Source organism: Tachypleus tridentatus, chromosome 4, assembly GCF_004210375.1.
Source record: "Tachypleus tridentatus isolate NWPU-2018 chromosome 4, ASM421037v1, whole genome shotgun sequence".
In the NCBI taxonomy this organism is placed as follows: Eukaryota; Metazoa; Arthropoda; class Merostomata; order Xiphosura; family Limulidae; genus Tachypleus; species Tachypleus tridentatus.
The window spans coordinates 92,286,025-92,310,468 of NC_134828.1; the positions used below are offsets into that span (position 1 = coordinate 92,286,025).

Consider the following 24,444-nt stretch of genomic DNA (forward strand, 5'->3'; position numbering starts at 1 on the left):
TTCTGAACATCTGGTTTTGGATTGAATTCTAAAGTCTTTAAAAATGTAAACTTCTTTTATTTCGGCGTGTTAAAAGTTTTTAAATGCAACAACCTCACCAAATTTAGATTCTGAAGAATTGATGTATTTATAAAACAAATTAGTGATAGTCACCGCGATCAAGACGGATTAAGTTTGGTACTTTTTTGTTACAAAAAAGCGATGGACTAGCGGTAAGCTTAAGAACTACAATGCTAAAATCTGGGATTCGATTATTCGCAGTGGACACAGCAGATTTTAAGCGTGGCTTTGCTCTAAAACGAAATAAATAAACAACAACAAAATCGTCATATTGATACCTGCATAATTAATATTTCAAATTTTAAAAATTAGTTATCCAATATAATATTTTTCACTAATTAAGAAGTATGAAGACGCTTTTATCGGCAGTTATGTTATTCACTCTTCACACAGTAGTATTAGTTGAGACATTTACTTTCAGACATTGTTAATGAAATACATATGGTATATTTATATATATCCTTACTGAAACTTTATAGGCAAAATAGTAACAGCAAAGGATTTTTGAAATTTCTGATTAAGCTACTCCATTCTGGGCAGTCTACCAGCATGATTTTATAGAGTAAACTAAAATTTGTTGTTTAGTGGCAGTATTACTGAGTGTTGTATATTACTGTATATTTTGGGTGTTGTAGTAGTGTTATTTTAGCTAAGTCAATGAGAACAAACGTTTGTGGTATGAATAATCAGAACTTTCATTTTGACGGGTTTCGATGTGCCTTTAATAACTGGATTCTTCCTGTTATGTCTACAAAGCCTTACCATGTCGTAAAGTCCATGTTACGATGTTCGTGCATTTTGACAGTAGTCCTTCAGCATTATTTCTATTGTTGCGAAATATTCTGGCGTAAGACTAATGTCACAAACACACAACTCCTTGTTTGTTTTCCAAATCCATCTAGTGTGCAAGGACGATGGTTCGGTGGTCAGAAATTCATAAACTAAATAAACCAATATGTCTTCGTAGAGAATAGCATGGATGCTTGTTTGATTCTATATTTGTCTGAGATATGCGACAGTTGAACGGGTATTTCGTGGAAACAACTAACGTACACGTGACTTGTGTCGTTTTTCCAGATTCCTTTTGATTATGTTGACTGGAAATACGTGTATGACTTTTCCTTTTTACTTTTGTGTTCACAGATTTTTACTTGTTACAAGACGTCTCACATTCCCTTTCAGGTTTAGGAAACGACTTCTTGCAGGCCTCTTTCTGGATTGCCCTGATTCCTCAAGCTAATCCACTTTCCTTTGTTTTCCAATGCCATGAAATGCAAAGGATATCATCAATATGAACACATCTTTATGATTTAAATGTATGGATGCTTTCCATTAGAAGGGCACTTACGGACCCTTCCAAAAAGCGATCAGTTTTCGGCAGCATCACATTAACTACAAATCACCAAAGAATTTTGAAAAGTAGTTTCTATACAATCTGTTTCAGCTATTCTAAAAATGTAAGAATGAATTTGATATTAACGACTAATGATCCTAATAATAATAATATCCTAATAAGAATAATTCGTTTAAATATTTACACATTTAAATTATTCGCATATTTTTTGCACATAATTACATTTTCATATTGGGTTTTAAATGATCTCTCAAGAAGCTTTGGATCATAACATATCTTTTGTTTGCATTATTGTCTGGTCGATGTTTGTTTTAGGCTTAGGAGTTTGTGGAGAGACTATGGCCTATTTAGGAAGTACTTCCGCTTAGAAAAATTTTCAATAAAAAAAGAATCTATCATTATTTCATACCTTCTCCCCTTCAGTGGCTCAGTCGTTAAATCTGAAGACTTATAGTGCTAAAAATCGGTTTTCTATACCCGTGGTTTGCAGAGCACAGATAAACTATTGTGTAGCTTTATGTTACACAACAAACAAAAATCTATATTAGAAGCAAAGAAGTTGAAACAAAAATCTACTAAGTAAAGTTTGAAGACATTAGACTATTACTAAAATGAGTTTATGAAGTGGTTAGAAACTTTGCCCGTAAATTTAATAGTAGATAGTGTTCAGTTTTAGTAATAAAATATTTTTAGTGTGTCTGGTACCAGCGATAAGTTTGAGGGCTTCTGGTGGGTGAACTACAGATATTTTGTATTTGTAGCTTTAAGGACAGTGTGCCTCTGGATGTATAAAGTGACAGAAAGTACAACACAAGATACTAAAAGTTTAAACGAAAGGTTGTTGTTTGTTTGTTTATTGTTAACCAAAAAAACTACACAATGGGTTATTTGTTCTGACTCCACCGCCAATATCGAAAACCGATTTTTAGAGTTATACGTCTTCAGACTTGCTGCTTAACCACTATTTTTTGTTTTTGAATTTTGCGCAAAGCTACATGAGGGCTATCTGCGTCAGCCGTCCCTAATTTTGTAGTGTAAGACTAGAGGGAAGGCAGCTAGTCATCATCACCCACCGCCAACTCTTTTACCAACGAATAGTGGGATTGACCGTAATATTATGACAGCCCCACGGCTAAAAGGGCAAGCATGTTTGGTGTGACGGGGATTCCAACCCACGACCCTCGGATTGCGAGTCGAGTGCCTTAACCACTTGGTCATGCCAGGGCCTCTTAGCCTCTGAGGGAGGTGGGGAGAGATTAAAAGTTGTCGTTCAATAAAAATACATCAATAAAAAAGCCACTGTTAATTCTAATTACGATGATGTGAAATATTTTGTTGTTAAATTTTTATGTCAGGTAAAAGCAGCTTAATCAATAAGAAATAAGTATTTTTCTTTATGTTGTACAAATAAAACTGCAGGGACTTCTAATGTTTCAGTTTTTACTTGTTTTAAATTGTCTCTTGTATAATAATCTTATTAATGAAGTTTGGAATGATGTTACAAAATTCGTTATGCATTATAACTGAAAATTATAGTTATTCATTATAATTGAAAGTAACAAGCACAAACAAAGAATTATATTTTTTAAAAATATATTTAAGCTGTAACGTAAGTGGGTTGTAAGTTAAGTAAGTAATGGCTTTAGGGAAAATTAGGGATTTCACTTTCTCTTCCGCTACACTTGTGTTCATTTAATCATTATATATTTGTGAACCTTTGAAAAGTGTGCCCTGATAACTAAGAATATTTCACTTACTGGCGCCCTCTAGTGGCACAGCGGCATATATGCGGACGTGCAACGCTAAAAATCGTGTTTCAATACCCATGGAGGTCAGAGCACAGATAGCCCATTGTGTAGCTTTGTGTTTAACTTGAAAACGAACAAACCGCTAAGTATTTAGTATCGTATGTAGCGATTACTGTTGGTAACGTTTAACCCTTACTTGGTCACTTCTTTAAAACTGTACTATATTAAGTAAGATTAAGTTTAATATATTTGATTTATTAAACTAATTAAATTGTGTTTATTCATGATACTTTAAGTTTTGTTAGTTTTAAATAAGTTGTGTTCAAAATTAATTAGTAATATGGATTGAAAGCGTTTCCAATAATATAAAAAATAATATACGTCACAACAATGAGTCGTTTTATTTTGGCAATACCTTGATGTCAACAATACACAAAGCTCTAACGGTTGAAACGTTAAGTCAACAACTTAAGAGATTGAGTGATCAAGGAACATTTAAGGAAACTGTCTTCAAAATAAACTGAACATAAATTAGATTGCATATAACATATACTTTACAAAAATATTAAGACAATTCAAAATTTGCGAATATTTTAAACATTGAGGCAATTTAATATCATACTCAAGGAAAATATATACAAAATTCTGGGTTGACTTCTGTTTATGAATGTAAGTAAACGTGAAAATGCAGTTTTTATGTTGCATATGTTTTTAACAGTTTCGCTTTACATCACGAAGACTATGTGTATGGTGTGAACATAAGTGTATATGTGTGTTTTAATATGCACACGTGCACAAACACTTTGAAGAAAATAAATGTTGGTTTTCAATGAGGAAACTGTAATTTGGGAAGACTGAAAAATAGCTTCCGTTCTATAGATTCAAAGAATTTATTACAATTATTAATTTACATTTATCTAGCTCTCAGAATTATCTCTATAAGAAGCGCAGTTCAAACATGTGTGACATATTTCAATATTTTTTTTTCCATTCAAAATTGTTTAACAATAGCATAATCTCCTGTCCTGAATTTGTGGATAATTCTAAAGTTCGCTCATCTACAATTCTATAAACAATAACTAAGGGAAAATTAATTATTAGAATATGACCAATATCAAATAACAGAGGTATCTGTGTTCAGAATTTCGGTTCTGTAAAAATACCGTTAATAACAAACGTTAACGTGGAGCTTAAAGCATTTCGTAATTGTGTTTGTGCTTTCTTATAGTAAAGCCACATCGGGCTATCTGCTGAGCCCACCGAGGGGAATCGAACCTCTGATTTTGGCGTTATAAATCCGTGGACATACCACTGTACTAGCGGGGGGGGCGTGTCGTACCTACACAAGAAGGTAAGTTGTAGTATCGTTAATATTTACCTACATATAATACGCTCTTCCTTTTTTAAAGTTAACATTTTATAGCTGATTCAGTTATAGTTTCTGGTATATATAAACAGGTTTTTCTTATACCGTTTAATTTCGCCTATCAGCATTGTATATTTAAGAACTAATGCCACAGGAAATAAATTCAATATCTAATTATCTACTTATCGACTCAATAGAACATATATGGAAGGAAAACTGATATACTATATATAATTATCTTCGTTTAGGTCCCCCAGCTAACCAGCAGTACGTTAGATTCGCCGTGTAGACAGATTGCAGGTAACCCATTTTGTAACGTTGCAGAATGTACACACAGACACATTCTTTGTTTTAAGAAAGTACATACGATTGTTCTTCAAATGTGACATTTTCAATAATTAGTTTTGTATTCACTGAGAAGCACTATATGTGAAATAAAGTGTAAATACATTTTCCCACCTATCTTGAATGTTGAAATTAAGATGTCGCATGGACTTGTTTGAATGAGTATATGATCTGAGGTATTTTAAAACAGGATTTTTTTTTTTAATTTGTCTGTTTGATGTACAAAGTTACATAATGGGCTACTGTACTGTCTTACCACAGGAATCGAAACCCGGTTTCTAGAAGTATAAGTCCGCATATTTTCCCATGGCTCGGCATGGCCAAGTTCGACTCGAAATCTGCCCGCCGTCTCAGCCGTAGGGGTGTTATAATGGTACAATCAATCCCACTATTCGTTGGTAAAAGAGTAGCCCAAGAGTAGGCGGTGGGTGGTGATGACTAAGTACATTCCCTCTAGTCTTACACTACTAAATTAGGGACGGCTAGCGCAGATAGCCCTCGAGTAGCTTTGCGCGAAATTAAAAAAACAAACAAACCCGCCACCTTTCCCATTCGACATATTTTATGGACTCCGAATAGCAATACACGATTTATTATAAGATTATATATATGTATCAAAGTCATGAAACTTTAATGAATTTTCGGAAATGATAAGAACATCTTAGACTGCTTTATCAAAATCGTAAAACATATCAATACATTTTCTCTTCAAAATAAAACAAATGCTTTCCTGAACGTTAATTTAAATACTGTAAACTCTATAATTGCAGTAATTACATTGATGCCACGTGTTCCCGAAAGAAATTTGAAAGTTAGTTTTATAGAAATAGATCTTTACAAAAAAAAAAAAGGTCGAATATTTGAATTTTGACGAAAAATGAATTTTATCATGTGTGATTGATATTAGTAAATCCTACAGAAAATAATACCATATGTTGTCATCTTATTTATGTATATGTGTGTGTGTGTATAACAGTTTATGATGAAGATGAACTATTTTATTTGTTGTGGAGTTCCTCACTGGTACTGGGGGGTAAGTTTAGGAGTTTATAATTCTAAGAATAAGGCTTGATCTCCCTCGGTAGAGGCGTAATTAGGTAGGATCTAGAGGGGGCTCAGCCCCAGGTCCCATGGTCTTACTGGGGGTCCATTGATAATTTTATTCTATATATATGTAGAATTACATTGGATGCAGAGCCCAGAAACACTATTAGCCCCTGGGCCCATACAACCTTAAATCCGCCACTGCCCCTCGGTGAAGACAGCGCACAAACTGAACGTATAGCTTTGCGTTTAACAACAAACAAACATTTCAATAATACTTTATATTTATCATTGAAGTAAAATATGATATTATTTGAATATTAATTGTAACGTAAGGGTGTCTTAAAGAGAAAAACATTTCGAATTTATACTTGAGAAATAATACATTTCCTTTAATGTACTAGGCACGCGCATAAAATAGACGATGTTTGAAACATGAAATATTTCTAGATTTTATTTGAATTTTATTACTTAAAAACATGAAAGAACGTCGAGAATATTGACGACATTTTGTTTACTTAAAAATATAACATTCTATAAAGTAAACCAGCTTCTCTGATTTATAACACTATACAGGATAACTTAAGATTTAGTAATCTTCACTAACCACTAACACATACAATTATAAATCAACGAGTTTTAATAAGTACACAGCTTGAAGAAATACCATAATGAATGTATTTCTAGGATCAAATTTAGTAAGATTGTGGTTAATATAATTCTCTGTATCGTTACTTGTACATTATATCATCGAAACAGAAAATATTGATCATTTATACGAAAGCACTTGTAACCTAGTTTCTGAACAATTTGTTTCTACTAACGACTGCATGAAGAAATTGACTGATTCAGTGCCCAGTTAGCACTAACTCGCTGTTAAATAACATGCTGGGTTACTGTTAATCAATAAGATGTCTTTGGTATTAATTTATATTGTTTAGTTCACGCGCAGGTTAACAGCAGACTTGTAGAATCATTGTTTTTTAAAGAAATTATGTATCCGAAACAATTACGTAAACAAAACCTCAGACAAAAAGTCTTACTTTTGTTAAATTGTATTACCGTTATCGAAACAAACAAAAATAAATTAATAATATTATTTTACCAAAACAACTTATTTAGGTAAAAGACGAACATCGCATGTAAATTAATACAACGCTAGTGTTCTTCTGTTTTACCGAAATGTAGTTTTATCGGGCTTTATATGACTACACATGAATGGTATATAAGTTTCCCTTAAAAGTTATTTGATCACACATTTATTAATAATTTAATATTTAACCATAAATAACTAGTTTACGATGTTGTTGTTTTTTTTCTTGTAACTCACTAACGGAATAAAGCTTGTTCAAACGAAGTTTTAAACGTCTGGTTACATATTCAAGTTTAAGTAAAAATATTAAGTTTTAAGTGTGATTTATGAGACTTAAGTTTTAGAATATTGTTTGTTGTCTTTACTGTTTGGCACTGTTGTTTGTTCAGCAGAATTAGCTGTATTTTCTTCTTCTAAAAGCCAGTAAGTGGTAACCTTTCCTTTTCCCTGTTGAGACACGAAATACGTATTACTTAAAACCTAATATATATTAAATAGAATTCAGTGCTTATTTTAAAAAATACATATGACATTGTTCAATATTCACCTTTTCTGAAAATAACTTTAATAATTTGCTAGCCAATTAAAACATTAAGAAAATATAATTTCTTTTAATTGCAAAGTACCTGTAACCAGATCTGTAAAATTAATAGCAAGAAATCATATTGTTTAAGAAACTATGTAATGTGGTTTAACCATTTTAAATCTCTTATCTTTCGAACACAGCGTATTATTAAATAATTAATAATTTTTTTATTTAAAACACGAATTTTTAGCTATTTACATAGTACTTGTTGAAAAATAATTGATTTTGAGGAGTTATTACTCTAGTGATTCTCAACTTCCAATCTTTCGGAGCGAAACCATTAAAAGTTAACCTTACCAAACTCTTATGAAACACAACAACAACAAAAGACACACACAAAGTCTATTCACTTCAAACATTTTATAATAAACGTTATGTTGATGATACTTGTTCTGTTTGTAATTTATTTGTTAATTACACTAATAAAGGACACAAAAGAATTGCATTGCATTGATTGTAGAAAAAAAAATTACCTCAAGATGCATTTTTTAATATTATAATTAACCAAGAACACATAAATATTATAACCACTATATAGAGTAAACCTGAATAAACAATGTTTTATGTAGAGTAAACCTGAATAAACAATGTTTTATACACAGTAAACCTGAATAAACAATGTTTTATACACAGTAAACCTGAATAAACAATGTTTTATACACAGTAAACCTGAATAAACAATGTTTTATGTAGAGTAAACCTGAATAAACAATGTTTTATACACAGTAAACTTGAATAAACAATGTTTTATGTAGAGTAAACCTAAATAAACAATGTTTTATAGACAGTAAACCTGAATAAACAATGTTTTATACACAGTAAGCCTGAATAAACAATGTTTTATACACAGTAAACCTGAATAAACGATATTTTATATGTAGTAAATCTGAATAAACAATGTTTTATGTAGAGTCAATCTGAATAAACGATGTTTTATATGTACTAAACCTGAATAAACAATGTTTTATGTAGAGTCAATCTGGATAAAGAATGTTTTATGTAGAGTCAATCTGAATAAACGATGTTTTATATATAGTAAACCTGAATAAACAATGTTTTATGTGGAGTCAATCTGAATAAACAATGCTTTATGTAGATTCAATCTGAATAAACGATGTTTTATATGTAGTAATCCTGAATAAACAATGCTTTATGTAGAGTCAATCTGAATAAACAATGTTTTATATGTAGTAAACCTGAATAAACAATGGTTTATGTAGAGTCAATCTGAATAAACGATATTTTATGTGTAGTAAACCTGAATAAACAATGTTTTATATGTAGTAATCCTGAATAAACAATGTTTTATGTAGAGTCAATCTGAATAAACGATATTTTATATGTAGTAAACCTGAATAAACAATGTTTTATGTGGAGTCAATCTGAATAAACAATGTTTTATGTAGCGTCAATCTGAATAAACGATGTTTTATGTAGATTCAATCTGAATAAACAATGTTTTATATACACAGTAATCTTGAATAAACAATGCTTTATGTAGAGTCAATCTTAATGAACAATGTTTTATGTAGGGTCAATCTGTAAACAATCTGAATAAACAAAAGTCAATGAATAAACGATGTTTTATATGTAGTAATCCTGAATAAACAATGCTTTATGTAGAGTCAATCTGAATAAACGATGTTTTAAATGTAGTAAACCTGAATAAACAATGCTTTATGTAGAGTCAATCTGAATAAACAATGTTTTATGTAGATTCAATCTGAATAAACGATGTTTTATATGTAGTAAACCTGAATAAACAATGTTTTATATACACAGTATACCTGAATAAACAGTATTTTATATGTTTCAGTGAACTTACAGAAATAAGGTTGTATTGTGAAGGCTGAGTTTTATTATGCAAGCACAAAGAAAAATTTTGACAAGCTGTAGTGTACTTAAAAACTGTCGCAAAATTTTGATAAATTCTAAGCTGAGTTGAAATATATTAAAGGAGTGGTGATGTTCAATGTTTATCCATTGAATGAACTTAACAAACCTACAAGTACAAAATTTGTCACGCAAACATTACTATTTACTGTGATGCTTTAGCGTTCAGAACGTCAATGTTTTCTATCGGGGGTTAAAATGGTAAACCGTGAACGTCTCCAATTCATAAATTCATTATATAATATGTTAAAATTCAAACTTTGAATGAAAAACTGTTTTAAAGTGAAAAATTATATTAATGTGCTACAGGCATCGCATGTAATGTATGAATGCAAGCCTGTTGACATCGTAACAAATCCAAAATCCGTTCAAAAAACTTTGCTTTGAAAACCCTTGATACAAATCAAAATCTAGGATTTCATAGCAAGTAAAAATTTAAGACGAAAAAGAAACTATATTGGATGTGAAAAATTAATAAATTACAGAACTTGTAGATCGCGCTGTGATATAGTAAGTTCAGGAACTGGCAGTAAAAAAGTGAAGCTACGTCATTCGCATCACTCAGTGTCTTCTAACTTTTACAGCACAAACATTTCGACACGAAATTTTTGTCATCTTAAAATAGTGTAAGAAGCTTGTGATATCCAATTAAAATACGATGTTTTTGAAAAACAAAAAATGTTTTAATTAAATATATAAGTCATTAAAATATTATCACGCCAAAATAGCTTCGAAGATAATCGGCTCATAACACAATCCAAAAACTATTATAATGGACAGATCCAAAAAAGCAAAATACTCTAAGCAAGGTTAATTAATTGATGAATGTTAAAAACAAACGAATTAACAAACAAAATATTATAATCGTAGTTTTTTTTTAAAACAATAGAAATAAATATTTGATGTTAATCGACACACCAGGTGGCTCACTATATGCTTAGCATACCTTCATTTCCACTTCTCCACGAAGTTCCAAGCGAAACGATCCAAAGTTATTCAGTATTTCTTTAGTCTGAGAACTCACGTGAATCTTCAAAGCTGAAATGGAGTTTGATACTATATTTTTTTAAAAAAAGAACGTGGTCGTAAAAGCGAAAAGTTATATTTATCTTTTCGTCCAATAGCCTTAACACCTCTTTACAAACAAATTTATACGTTTATAATTTGGGATCCATGGAGCTCAATGATACATTGTAAAATTATCTGAGCACCTTCTAACGGTTCCCTGCTGGTACAGCGGTAAGTTTACGGATATACGACGCTAAAATCAGGGGTTCGATTCCCCACAGTGGACTCAGCAGAAAGCCCAATGTGGCTTTGCTATAAGATTATACACACACACCTTCTAATGCCATTAGCTTTAACTTTCTATTCTCAATACTGATGACAAAAATTACGCTTCACAAACGTAATACAGTTCCAACCACAACAGGTATTCTTCATGCAAATTGACAATAGAAATCGATTCTCAATTTCTAATAAACATATAACATACTAGCTAGCCAGATGTGCCATGGGATTAGGTGGAAAGCCTTGTCAGCTCTGGATATGGTGTGGATGATTCTTCTCTTTCGCTCTTAAATTCTTGGAATATACTATCAAATCAACCATCTTTATACAAAACTCGAGTACATCATATTCAAACAGATTTGTCCATTTTGACAATAATCCTGTAGCATAGTTTTTATTATAAAAGGTTCCGTCGTAAAGATATTATATCCAAAGCACATCACTCTTCCATGCACACTTTCTATGAGACATTTGAGTATTGGAGCACCAGAGATGTATTCGTATGAAAAGAATGAATATCTGTTTTACTGTCTATCTTGTTGAGGTATACAGAAGCTTAACTGATGTGTTATGGAAATTATTTGTGTACATGTGAATTTTGATCACGTTGTATACTGTTGGTGGGACATTTGGATGGATTATATCACTAATTTTTGTGTTCGTAGATCATGTTGTATACTGTTGGTGAGACATTTGAACGAATTACGTCACAAAGTTTTGTGTTCGTAGATTGTCACCTGCAACAAGATTTAAGTGTGATCTACTTCAAGTTTCTTTCTGGATGAACATGGCGTTCCATGTGGATCCATATCCCCTTATTTACTAATGCTACTGAGTATAGGAGATACTCGTGTTTTGGAAATTATAAATTACTAATCTGAACACAGTTTTATCATTTAAGTGTTTGAATATTTTGCGTCAGAAATGTATGTTTCCATTTCCAAAAGCGATCAATGTCTCATAGTATTATAACACTTAAGTTAAGTCAAGTAATATCCAAATGTAGCTTTAATACAAGGACTGTCTTTCGTTTTTGTCACATCAACTGTTATTTTGCATTTGGAAAAAAAAAAAACGTTTTAACCTAACGTACTCTACATGAGTATGTAAAGGATTGTACGGCAGTAACATTATTCAGTGGAAATGTAATAAGTATTTGAGATATGACGATTACATTTTAAAGTTTCCATATCGGAAAAATATCGAACATACGTTACACCTTGAAAAAGTTCCATCAAAACCGTATAAACCCCGGACGTTTTTACGTCCAATCCTTTCGTCTTTTGTTGTGTAACTGGCGGGTCCATTAGGTGAGTGTTGTTCTATGTCTCCTCTCGTTGCTTCTGCTGTTCAATATCTTCAGTAGATACCTCCGGCTGACCGTGAATGAATCTTTGTTACTCTTTGCTATTGTTCTCTCGATTACTTTCATGTGCAAAGTTCCGAGACATTCGAATTGAAACCTGTGCAGCTGCTATATATGACATCGCGATGGAAGTTTTGACAGTTATTTTTTTCAGACAAGTCCATCTGTCAAACTCAAAGATGCACTCAATAATAGGTTTAGTGTTGACAAAAACAGTAGCTTTAGTATGAGTATCCTTCTACCAGATCAGAAAAAAAAATTATGAAAAAGTCTCTAACCTAAAGCACACAATGAAGAAAAATTGCATAGCTTTGTCTGAGAAGAGATAACGAATATGAACCTTCTACTAAGGTGTGAGACACTCTGAGAGTTCACATATCTTGAATAAAATAAGTTATCATTGCATAAACTGCATATTTGAATAGAGCAGGTTTCATAATTTCGTGTAGTTTATGTAAAATATCCACAACGGAATTTCTTATTTCTTGTCCTTCTGCCTCAAAATTAACTTCTCTTTTGATTGAGGAAGAGATTTTCTATTCAAGTCTATATAAATAATGTACTTATGTTTGTCTGTCTGGAACTTTACTTGCAAATTTCTCGATCAAATGCTAAAAATCTCATAACGTTAGAAATGCCTTTGTCCGAACAGTTCGGATTCCATATTGGTTTTTAATATTCAGTATCATCTTAACTGCGACTATGATACATGATGGCACATTGTCGTTGTAATCACTTGACGACTTGCGCCGATTTCAACTTAACCAGCATATTGTTTCCTTAAAAAAAAATTAAAGTTCCTGTATATAGAATTGTTTTGGGCTTCCTCGAGTTATTTGTGTCCAAAATGAGCACGTGCAATTCATTCAAAACCATATGCTTTTCACTTTGTAAACACGCATTTAGACGTTTCCTTATGTACTGCTAAAAATTACAGGAACAAGTACATATTTCAGTATATGTTTGTCATAACTAAATTTATGTATGAAAACACATTCATTCGCCTACAAGTGTATATTTTAAGGTTGCGAGTGAAGTTTGAAGCAACTTAAACGAAACTCACCTCACTCAAGGAGAATACAACTCAAGGTACCCCATATAAGATTGTTACGTGAGAATACAACTCAAGGTACCTATATAAGGTTGTTACGTGAGAATACAACTCAAGGCCCCCTATATAAGGTTGTTACGTGAGAATACAACTCAAGGTACCCTATATAAGGTTGTTACGTGAGAATACAACTCAAGGCCACCTATATAAGGTTGTTACGTGAGAATACAACTCAAGGTACCCTATATAAGGTTGTTACGTAAAACTATGCATTCCTCATTAATTCTCCAAACAAGCACCAACATGGATCTTTTTGTCAGTGTGTACCTTCATCTTGTGTACCCAAGCAGTCAGGCGCCATCTGACAGAGAACGAGGTGGCCAGTGCAGTCCAGATGCTGGAGGATGGTTATATCCAAAGGAGGAAGCACAGCGCGTCGGTGTGTCACCAAACGTCATTAATCGACTTTGGCGATGCTACCAGGAGTCCAGGTCAACAACAGCCAGAGAGGACCGCTATAACATGACTACCGCTCTGTGGGACAGGTTAGCTACGGCTCGGTCACTGCGAAATGACCTTCAGCATTCCACTAGAACCCATGTGTCGACCCAAACAATTCACAATCGTCTACACGAAGGATGCCTTAGGGCCAGACGGCCTGCAAGAGGTGTTACCCTGAGAGAGCAAACTGTGCAGTCAGGTTGAAGTTTGCTCGTCAGTACCTGGACTGGGAATTTCGTCAATGGACCACCATGCTGTAGACAGACGAAAGTAGGTTCACTGTGTCTCGTGATGATAGAAGTATGAAAGTGTGGAGACGCCGAAAAGAGCGATTTTTAGCCTGTAACATTGTGCAACTCGATGCTTATGGAGGAGGTTCTGTAATGCTTGGGTGGCCGCACGGATTTACACATACTCGACAGGGGTGCTCTGAACGCGCGACGATATAGAGACAAAATTCTGAAACCCGTTGTGAGGCGTTTTGCCGGTGCTGTCGGAGATGGGTTCATTCTCATGCAGGTTAATGCGCAAGCCCACGTCGTTAGACTGTGTATGGACTTCCTTGACGAGGAAGGAATAGAGACTTTTGAGTAGCCCGCCAGATCTCCAAATTTAAATCCGATTGAACATTGTTGGGATATGTTGACGCATCGTGTTTGTGAACACCAGCACCCTCCTCAGAATGTACAGGAACTCCGACAAGCCCTGGTAGACGAGTGGGCTGCCATACCCCAAGATAACATCGATAGATTGATTTGAAGTGTGCCAAATAGGTGTGAAGAGAGTGTCAGACCATGGAGGTTACAGTAGATATTGATTGTTTCAAACATTTCTTGAATAAATGCATGTAAGCTGTTTAAAGTATTGTTTCATATGGGATATCAATTTTGGTGATATTGGTCATTTTTAAAAATTTTATTTCTCCAAGTTTTACCGTTCATCAGACATTAAAAAATGGATACAGATGGAACTGAAATGAGGCAAATTACCTAAACAATAAAAATATTATCATATTTGAAACACTGAGGTAAATTATATAAGAAAACGTATTTGTTTCTTTAATTTGTTTGAGCAGTTTATTTAGCTACATTTGTCGTCATTAGAACTTTACAACAACGTAGCTTTGATTCATTTCATAAACTGCTATAGACACTGTTTAGCTATTTTTTTACTACTGCTTTTACTCTTCGGTTTTTTTGTGAGTTTATGTCAACCAGTAAAAACATGTCACACACTGAACACTCATAAATGTTTGATATTCTTTAAATGATTATAAATATCATTACTACGCTTTATTGTTTATATTAAGCGCAATTTTATTGAATAAAGTTACGTCTACGTGAGGTTTTTTTCACACAGACCATGATATATTAATCTAATACATAATGCCTCAACAAAGTGTAGCTTAAATGCCGTGCGTGGAAATGACAGAATAAGGAAACTTGAAGTCAAGAGCATGAAAGCTACCGTGAATGTTTAGCAATTCGCGGTTACTGTTATTACTACAAAGTTAAAATTAGCATTGGAATCCCATTACCATTTTGTTACATATGAACCTAGGCCCGGCATGGTTAAGAGTGTTAAGGCGTGCGATTCGTAATCTGAGGGTCGCGGGTTCGCATCCCCATCACGCCAAACATGCTCACTCTCCCAGCCATGGGGGCGTTATAATGTGACGGTCAATCCCACTATTCGTTGGCAAAAGAGTAGCCCAAGAGTTGGCAGTGGGTGGTGATGACTAGCTGCCTTCCCTCTAGTAGCTTTGTGCGAAATTCAAAACAAACAAACAATTCATATGAACCAGATAAAATTCTGCAAGGATAAAAACAGGTTAGGATTTTACTGAAATTTTCTGAAAGTGATTTTTATTTTAGTTTCAAATGCGAAAGGAACTGAAAAGAGGGACAAGTAATTTCATAAGTTAATTGGAAATAAATCAATAGTTTGTGTTTGGGATATTTAACTACAAGACCTGTTCAATGTTTATAGAAACAACTTAGTTTTGTGCAATTAAAAACCCATTTAAAGACGTTGTGGGCTTCTATAAGATATCAGGAAATGTTTTACGATATTGTGTTTTGGAAATGTGGAATAAATGTATTTCGATTCGACATTCTACAAAGAAGTAAATTATAAGGTTATTTATCGAAAGGTTACAAACAGTTTATCTTTTAAAGATTCTTATAAGTATGAGAGATTATGTGTATCATCGTTTTATGATACGATAGTCGTAAGTTACATAGAAATGATAGCTTAGTTACTTTGATCTCGGTACAATTGAATGAAAATCGTACAGTCTGTTCTCATAATGTTTACAGAACACGAGGAACTGTTTATATGAGCTGTTTATATGATTTGTAGAGCCTGTGCTAAGAAAACACTTTCTGTCTGATCATTAACTTCACGAATAGACTGAAAAGAGTTACTGTGGTGTAGAATTAGTTCAGAAGGGAACTATGTTTTATAGTGAAATAAAGTCAAGGTAAAACGAAATATAAGGAAGAACTAATACGCGTTTTGATGCAGAGTATGCAGAAGTTAACATTAAAGTGTTTGAAAGAAAAAAATACACATGCTCTGTCGTTTAAGATGTAGTGTTTTTGTACACCACTCATTATTTTTACTTTAGTTTTTGTTTGTTTTTGAATTTCGCGCAAAGCTACTCAAGGGCTATCTGCGCTAGCTGTCCTTAATTTAGTAATGTAAAACTAGAGGGAAGGTACGTAGTCATCACCACCAACCGCCAACTCTTGGGCTACTCTTTTACCAACGAATAGTGGGATTGACCGTCACATTATAACGCCTCCACGGAGGGCGAGCACTTTTGGTGTGACGGGGATTTGAACCAGCGACCCTTAGATTGCGAGTCGAACGCCCTAACCCACCTAGCCATGCCGGGCTTTTACCCTAGTAGGCTACTGAATTCTTAAGTACGAATACAACATTAGCTATGAAATAGAATTATCTGTACGTAGAAATAAAACAACACCGAGATTAAACTACATTACATTTTTTTAGAAAGTAAAATGGTAAATATGATAGTACTCTGTTGAATTCAGTTCTCATAAATGTATGAACCACAAACCCAAGCAATATTTGAATTGTGTTTAGGTTCTATGAAGTAATTCAGTTTGACGACTCTTTCACCAACACTTCTGTTAGACCTGTAGAAACTGAAATCGTACATTCAACTTGTAATAGGCTTATCTCACACACATTCTGTTGGTGAAAGGTGTGCTAAATCAGTTAAAATTGTTACTATATTTAGCATTTTCTCCTGCATATTACTTTTAGATAAATGTAAAATTTGACTGAAAGAAATGTAATATATGTATAAAGCACATAAAAATTATTTGTATAACAATCAAAATCAAATAACCTCCTTCCTATTCATCACATAATATCTATTCCTTCTATTTATCACATCATGTCTATCTTCCCTATTCATCACATCATCTCTGTCCTTTCTCTTCATCATATCTATTCCTTATATTCTTCTTATCATGTCTATTTTTTCTCTTCATCATATCTATTACTTCTATTCATCACATCATCTCTGCCCTTTTTTTTCATCATAAGATATCTATCCTCCCTATTCATCACATCATCTCTATCCTTTCTCTTCATCATAACATATCTGTCCTCCCTATTCATCACATCATCTCTATCCTTTTTCTTTTTCATCATATCATTATAATATATTTGTATCCTTTCATTTCATTCTATTATCCTTTTCTTTCATCATTTATTCTTTTTTTTCATTGCATATTTATTTTCATTTAATATATTTGTCTTTTATTTTCATTATAATATATTCTTGTCATCATTCTTTATTTTAATATATCTTATTATTCTTTTCTTTTCATTATAATATATTTGTTCATTATCTTTATTCTTTTCATCTTATTCTTCCTTTCTTTATTATTTTATTTTTCATTATAATATATTTGTTCCTTTCATTACATTTTCTTTTCTTTCATTATAATATATTTGTTCTTTATCTCATATACATTATTTATTCTTTTTCATTATTTATTATATTTGTTTCTTCCTTCATTATTTCATTATGATCATCTTTATTCTTTTCATAATATATTTGTTCTTTTATTTCATTATTACATTATTGTGTTTATTCTTTTTTTTCATTATAATATATTTGTTATTTTATAAGCATTATCTTTATTCTATTCTTTCATTATAATATATTTTTTCTTATTTACATTATTTTATTTCATTATCATTATCCTCTTATTTCATATACATTATTTTATTCTTTTTTTTTCATTATAATATATTTGTATATTTGTTTCTTATTTCATACATTATCTTTATTCTTTTCATTATAATATATTTTCATCCACATTATCATTTTATTTTTTTCATTATAATATATTTGTTCCTTCCTACGATTATCTTTATTCTTTTTAATATTATCCTATTTCATTACATTATTTTATTCTTTTCATTATAATATATTTGTTCCTTCTTATTCATTACATTATTCTTTCTTCTATTCTTTTCATTATAATATATTTGTTCTTCCCTTATTTCCATTACATTATATATTTTTATTTTTTCTTTCATTATAATATATTTGTTCTTCCTTTCTCCTACATTTATCTTTCTTTTCATTATAATATATTTGTTCCTCTTTACATTATTCATGGTATTTTATTCTTTGTTTTTTCATTATAATATATATTGTTCTCTTATTTTATTTTCATTATCATTATATTCCTTCTTTTCATCATAATATATTTGTCTTCTTCCTTTATTTATCATATCTTTATTCATTTTTTTCATTATAATATATTTGTCTTTGTTTCATTACATTATATCTTCTTTTCATTATAATATATTTTATCTTTATTTTCATTTCATTATTTCTTTTTCATTTCTTATTTCACATCATTCTATTCTTTTCTTTCATATTATAATATATTTGTTCTTATTCATCATTATTCTATTTTTCTTTCATTTATAATATATTTGTTCCTTCCTTATTCATCACATCATCTCTATCCTTTCTCTTCATCATAACATATCTGTCCTCCCTATTCATCACATCATCTCTATCCTTTCTCTTCATCATAACATATCTGTCCTCCCTATTCATCACATCATCTCTATCCTTTCTCTTCATCATAACATCTCTATCCTTTCTCTTCATCATAACTGTATGTGTTTTACTTTAGTAGAACTATACTTACTTTCTCTTCATATGTAGTTTTTTTTTAAGACCACATTTCATTCGTACAAGTTTTTACATTTCTAAGAAATGAAAATTTTAAAATATTTGGTGTAAACTATTTATCGTAAACACTTTACTATGTTTACAGGCTTTGTGGAACGTGGTGCGATGTTAATAGTAACACTTTAGTATGTTTACAGGTTATAGTAAACATTTAGAGTGTTTACAGGTACACTGGGAGATGATACGATGTTAATAGTAACACTTTAATATGCTTACAGGTTATAGTAAACATTTAGAGTGTTTACAGGTACACTGGGAGATGATACGATGTTAATAGTAACACTTTAGTATGCTTACAGGTTATAGTAAACATTTAGAGTGTTTACAGGTACACTGGGAGATGATACGATGTTAATAGTAACACTTTAGTATGCTTACAGGTTATAGTAAACATTTAAAATGTTTACAGCTATACTGGGAGATGATACGATGTTAATAGTAACACTTTAGTATGCTTACAGGTTATAGTAAACATTTAGAGTGTTTACAGGTACACTGGGAGATGATACGATGTTAATAGTAACACTTTAGTATGCTTACAGGTTATAGTAAACATTTAGAGTGTTTACAGGTACACTGGGAGATGATACGATGTTAATAGTAACACTTTAGTATGCTTACAGGTTATAGTAAACATTTAGAGTGTTTACAGGTACACTGGGAGATGATACGATGTTAATAGTAACACTTTAGTATGCTTACAGGTTATAGTAAACACTAGGGTTTACAGGTACATGGGAGATGATACGATGTTAATAGTAACATTTTAGTATGCTTACAGGTTATAGTAAACATTTAGAGTGTTTACAGGTACACTGGGAGATGATACGATGTTAATAGTAACACTTTAGTATGCTTACAGGTTATAGTAAACATTTAGAGTGTTTACAGGTATACTCGGGGATGACGATGTTAATAGTAACATTTTAGTATACAGGTTATTACATTTATAGTAACTGGGAGATGATACTTTAGTATGCTTACAGGTTATAGTAAACATTTAGAGTGTTTACAGGTATACTGGGAGATGATACGATGTTAATAGTAACACTTTAGTATGTTTACAGGTTATAGTAAACATTTAGAATGTTTACAGGTATACTGGGAGATGATACGATGTTAATAGTAACACTTTAGTATGCTTTCAGGTTATAGTAAACATTTAGAGTGTTTACAGGTATACTGGGAGATGATACGATGTTAATAGTAACACTTTAGTATGCTTACAGGTTATAGTAAACATTTATAGTGTTTACAGGTATACTGGGAGATGATACGATGTTAATAGTAACACTTTAGTATGCTTTCAGGTTATAGTAAACATTTAGTGTTTACAGGTACACTGGGAGATGATACGATGTTAATAGTAACACTTTAGTATGCTTTCAGGTTATAGTAAACATTTATAATGTTTACAGGTATACTGAGAGATGATACGATGTTAATAGTGGCACATCAATATGTTTAAAGGTTATAGTATGCACTTATATTTAAAGATTTTTCTGAAATATGATCCAATGTTTAAAAGTTTCGTGATTTATTCTGTACTACGGTGCTTTTGTGTTGGCAAATTTTATATGTTGTTTTTAACACTATTTTGGCTTCTAGAGTAGAAGGAAATTTGGCCTAATGTCTTCTTAATGTAGTCTTTATCTGTGATGCATTGTACGCAGTAAATAATGTAAAACGCGTGAATATTGTCTGATATGGAATACGTAATTAATATCCGATATCGTATTGATGTTATAATGTTTACATATTTACAACAAGCTGATATGGAATGTGTAGGTGGTATCAGATATAATATTGATGTTTGAATAATGTTTACGTAAGTGTAACAGTTTTTATCACACGGACGTTCCCGTTAGTCTCGTGAGAAATGTTGTCTTATTGTGCGCCATCTGGCACAATTGAGCCACATTTTAATTTTGGATTGAACTTTGCTATTTTAATTTGTTTAATCGAAGAGCAGTAAAACGATGAAAAACAATAGAATTGATGGCGTATTTTCATTTTTTTTTTATAAAGTTTCGGTCTTATATAGCCATCCTTAATAACAAAAAAGTAGCTTATAGCCAATTAATTTAAAAGTCTGAAATCTGACATACCAACTAAAATTAATCAGAATAGTAAATACTTTAGTTCACTAAGAAATTACATTCATATAATTAAGCGATTTTTTTTCTGATGAGAACTTAAGATAATTCCATTAGTTTAACCAATAGCACAGTTGATTTGTCAAAAATAAACGCAATACCCGTAAACCATAACTGGTAAACAGAAAAAAAAGTTAAATAAATGGAACTTTTCTATTACAAATTTAGAGCACGTATGTACGTGTACAGTTTTTTAATTTCCTGTATTAATACAAGATACTGATTAATAAAGGTATTTTTACTTCAATAATGTAACGATTATTAATTAGGTATTTGTAGCAGAATAAAGTTATCAAATATTTCATGCAATAGAGTATATATTTGAAATGTATTCTCAAGATGGCTAGTATGGGTATTAAAACTTTAATTAAAATTAAGTGGAGAACACCGTTTCGACCTTCTTAGGTCATCTTCAGGTTAATAGACAGAGATTGCAAACTCACTTTGCTAGCCTGAAGATGACCTAAGAAGGTCGAAACGTTGTTATCCATTTTATTTTAATTAAAGTTTTAATACCCATACCAGCCATCTTGAGAATACATTTCTCTTCAAGTGGGTTTGTCGTCATCACGAATATATTTGAAAATGTGTAATAAAACGTTTGTGTGTCACTATTTTACAATTATAACGCAATTAGATAACAGTTAGGGGGTTGTAATGGTGATTTCTTTCGCGGACAAACTCAAAAATAAATTGCACGTACGAGAAAAATGACAACATGTAAAAGGAAGTCTAGAACATGGAAAATGTGATTGAATTACAGTACAATACGAAACATTTTTTCTAATTTCAATTTATTTCACTTACATTTATTATAATTTGTACTTAAGATTTAGACTGTATCCATGGAGGTCCAAGATGGCGTATTGAATACATTGTTTATTTTAGTGCAAGGCTATTCCAAAGCTATCTGTGCTAAAAATCTATTATTTTGAAATGATTGAATAGAGGCAAAGCAGATGGTTAATAACAACACTCATTCGCAACTGGTGAGTTACTGTAATCGTGTAATGGTATTTGATCATCACTGAAGCAATGCGCCCAAGGTCCGAAAGTGCAGAGTACAACTTTTTGATTGTTGCTGGAGCCACGGAACTTTGGATACTCATTGGAGCACAATAAATATTGAATTGCGCTCGGCTCGTAATGAATGTGGCAATAATAACGTGATAATTGTTAATATATTATAATTTCTTAGTATCCTATCTATTACGGTCCTTTTCAAATTGGGAGATATTAATGTGACAAGAGTTCAGTTAGGTTTATTTTTTTTTCTTTTACAGAAAAGTAGGTGGGTAATGTTAATCGTGTCAAAGCTGCCATTTCATTAGCTATATTGTTCAGACCTTAGTCTGTTCTAGTGAGGTAGTGGTTTAAGAAATTCTCTCCTTTAGAGACGATGTTATTTATTTCCAAGGTGGTAAAAAGAATGGTAATCTAAGTAAGATAGCGACCCTGCAGTGCAGTGAGGTTTTACCAAAGTCCTCTATTTGTCGATGTTATTGTAAAGTAAAGAAGAAATATGTCTGAAACATTGTAAGTGTTGTTATTTTGAATTAAGCAAAAAGCCACACGATGGGCTATCTGTGCTCCGCCCATCACGGGTATCGAAACCCTGTTTTTAGCGTTGTAAGTCCGCAGACATACGCTGAGCAACTGGGGGGCCATTTGTAAGCGTATTTGGAAGCTGGGTGAAAATGCTGAATGCAGTCAGTGAGTGTTAAACTTAAAGTTTTGGGCAAAAGTAAAATAAACGCTTTCATCATCGGACATATTAGCAAAAGAAGAAACATTTTTTGTGTCCATTTACTGGCTGTTTATTAACCCAGCACTACTCTAAGGCACGCATAATGTCCACCTGAAACGCTTAAAAATAAAGTGTTTTAATTCAGTCGCGAGTTCCAACATTGATTAGTCATAAGACAAACATTACCTAATCTGAGGGTTGCGGATTCTAATCCCCACCATACCGAGTATACTCGCCATTTCAGCTGTGGAGGCGTTATAATGTGAGGGTTAATCCCACTATTCGTTGGTAAAAGAGTAGCCTAAGAGTTGGCGGTGGATGGTGATGACTAGCTGCCTTCCCTCTAGTCTTACACAACTAAAGTTGGAATGGCTAACGCAAATAACTCTTGTGTAGTTTTGCGCGAAATTCAAAACAAACATTATCTGGCAGGTGAGTAAGTTACTCGTATATATATGGTTAAAATGATAACCCAATTAATTCGGACTATGTAACGACAAATGAATATATTTCAATTACTGTCATTTTGTTTTTGAATTTCGCGCAAAGCTACATGAGGGCAATCTGTACTAGCCGTCCTTAATTTAGTAGTGTAAGACTAGAGGAAAGACAGCTAGCCATCACCACCCACCGCCAACTCTTTTACCAACGAATAGTGGAATTGACCGTGATATTATAACGCCCCAACGGCTGAAAGGGCTAGCATATTTGTGCGACGGGGATTCGAACCCGCGTCTCTCAGATCACGACTCGAACACCTTAACCAACATGGCCATGCCGGGCCACCCACATTTTATCTAACGACAGAAACGAAACAAAAAGATGACGTACTTATTTCATTCCAAATTTTTCACACGGTTTTTATAAGTCGCTTTGATTTCATGAACTGTTTAATAAAATTCACGAAATTTCACAAAACGTTCTTCAAACACTTGCATGAAACGAAAGATCGATTACGAACATCAAACTAAATCATTATTCGAAAGGATACAATATGTCAAAAAAGTAGTTATTAATTTCAATAAAAAAATAATATTATACATTTTGCAACAATAATGTTTACATACACAAAAATATGCCTTTTATTGTACTTTAATTTTGAAGCACGTGTTTTGTGCATTCTTTATTGTCAAATGTTTCACAGAATACTTATAGGTTGCATTTTTAACTCGTTCAGTTATTATTAACAAATAAATGTTCTAATAAAGTGACTATTAATAACAAAAATGTTCAACTAATGCATAAGATAAAAAAACAATGTATTATTATACCATGTATTATGATACGTTTATACACATATACAGCGCTGGCCAAAATCTTAAGGTTAATGAACATAAAGAAAAAATATGTATTTTGCGTTGTTAGACTCAACCACTTATTTGAGTAGAGCTTCGAAAGATGACAATAAGAAAAGGGAAAATAAAAATAAAAAACTTTTTTTAGCATTTAATAGGGAAAATGTGAACACTTTGAAATTAGCCTAAATACTAGCTGGTCAAAAGTTTAAGACCATACTGAAACGAAGCGTTAATCGGTAAACACGTAACGAAATTTTGTCATTTGTGTTCAAACATTAGCGTTGTCAACATC

At 32.2% G+C, this 24,444-nt stretch overlaps 1 protein-coding gene across 3 annotated transcripts in view; it reads right to left on the minus strand.

The window, feature by feature from the left end:
• Positions 1-3,543: 3,543 nt before the first annotated feature.
• The window catches only part of LOC143249696 (atrial natriuretic peptide receptor 1-like), a 208,086-nt gene continuing 187,185 nt past the window's right edge, over positions 3,544-24,444 (minus strand). For all 3 annotated transcript variants that reach the window (XM_076500004.1, XM_076500003.1, XM_076500005.1), the window contains 2 exons: positions 10,436-10,527; positions 3,544-7,457 (listed from right to left, as the gene is read on the minus strand). In XM_076500004.1, coding sequence (XP_076356119.1) covers positions 7,344-7,457; positions 10,436-10,527 — 206 coding nt within the window. In that variant the 3' untranslated portion in view covers positions 3,544-7,343. The remainder of the gene's footprint in view (positions 7,458-10,435; positions 10,528-24,444) is intronic.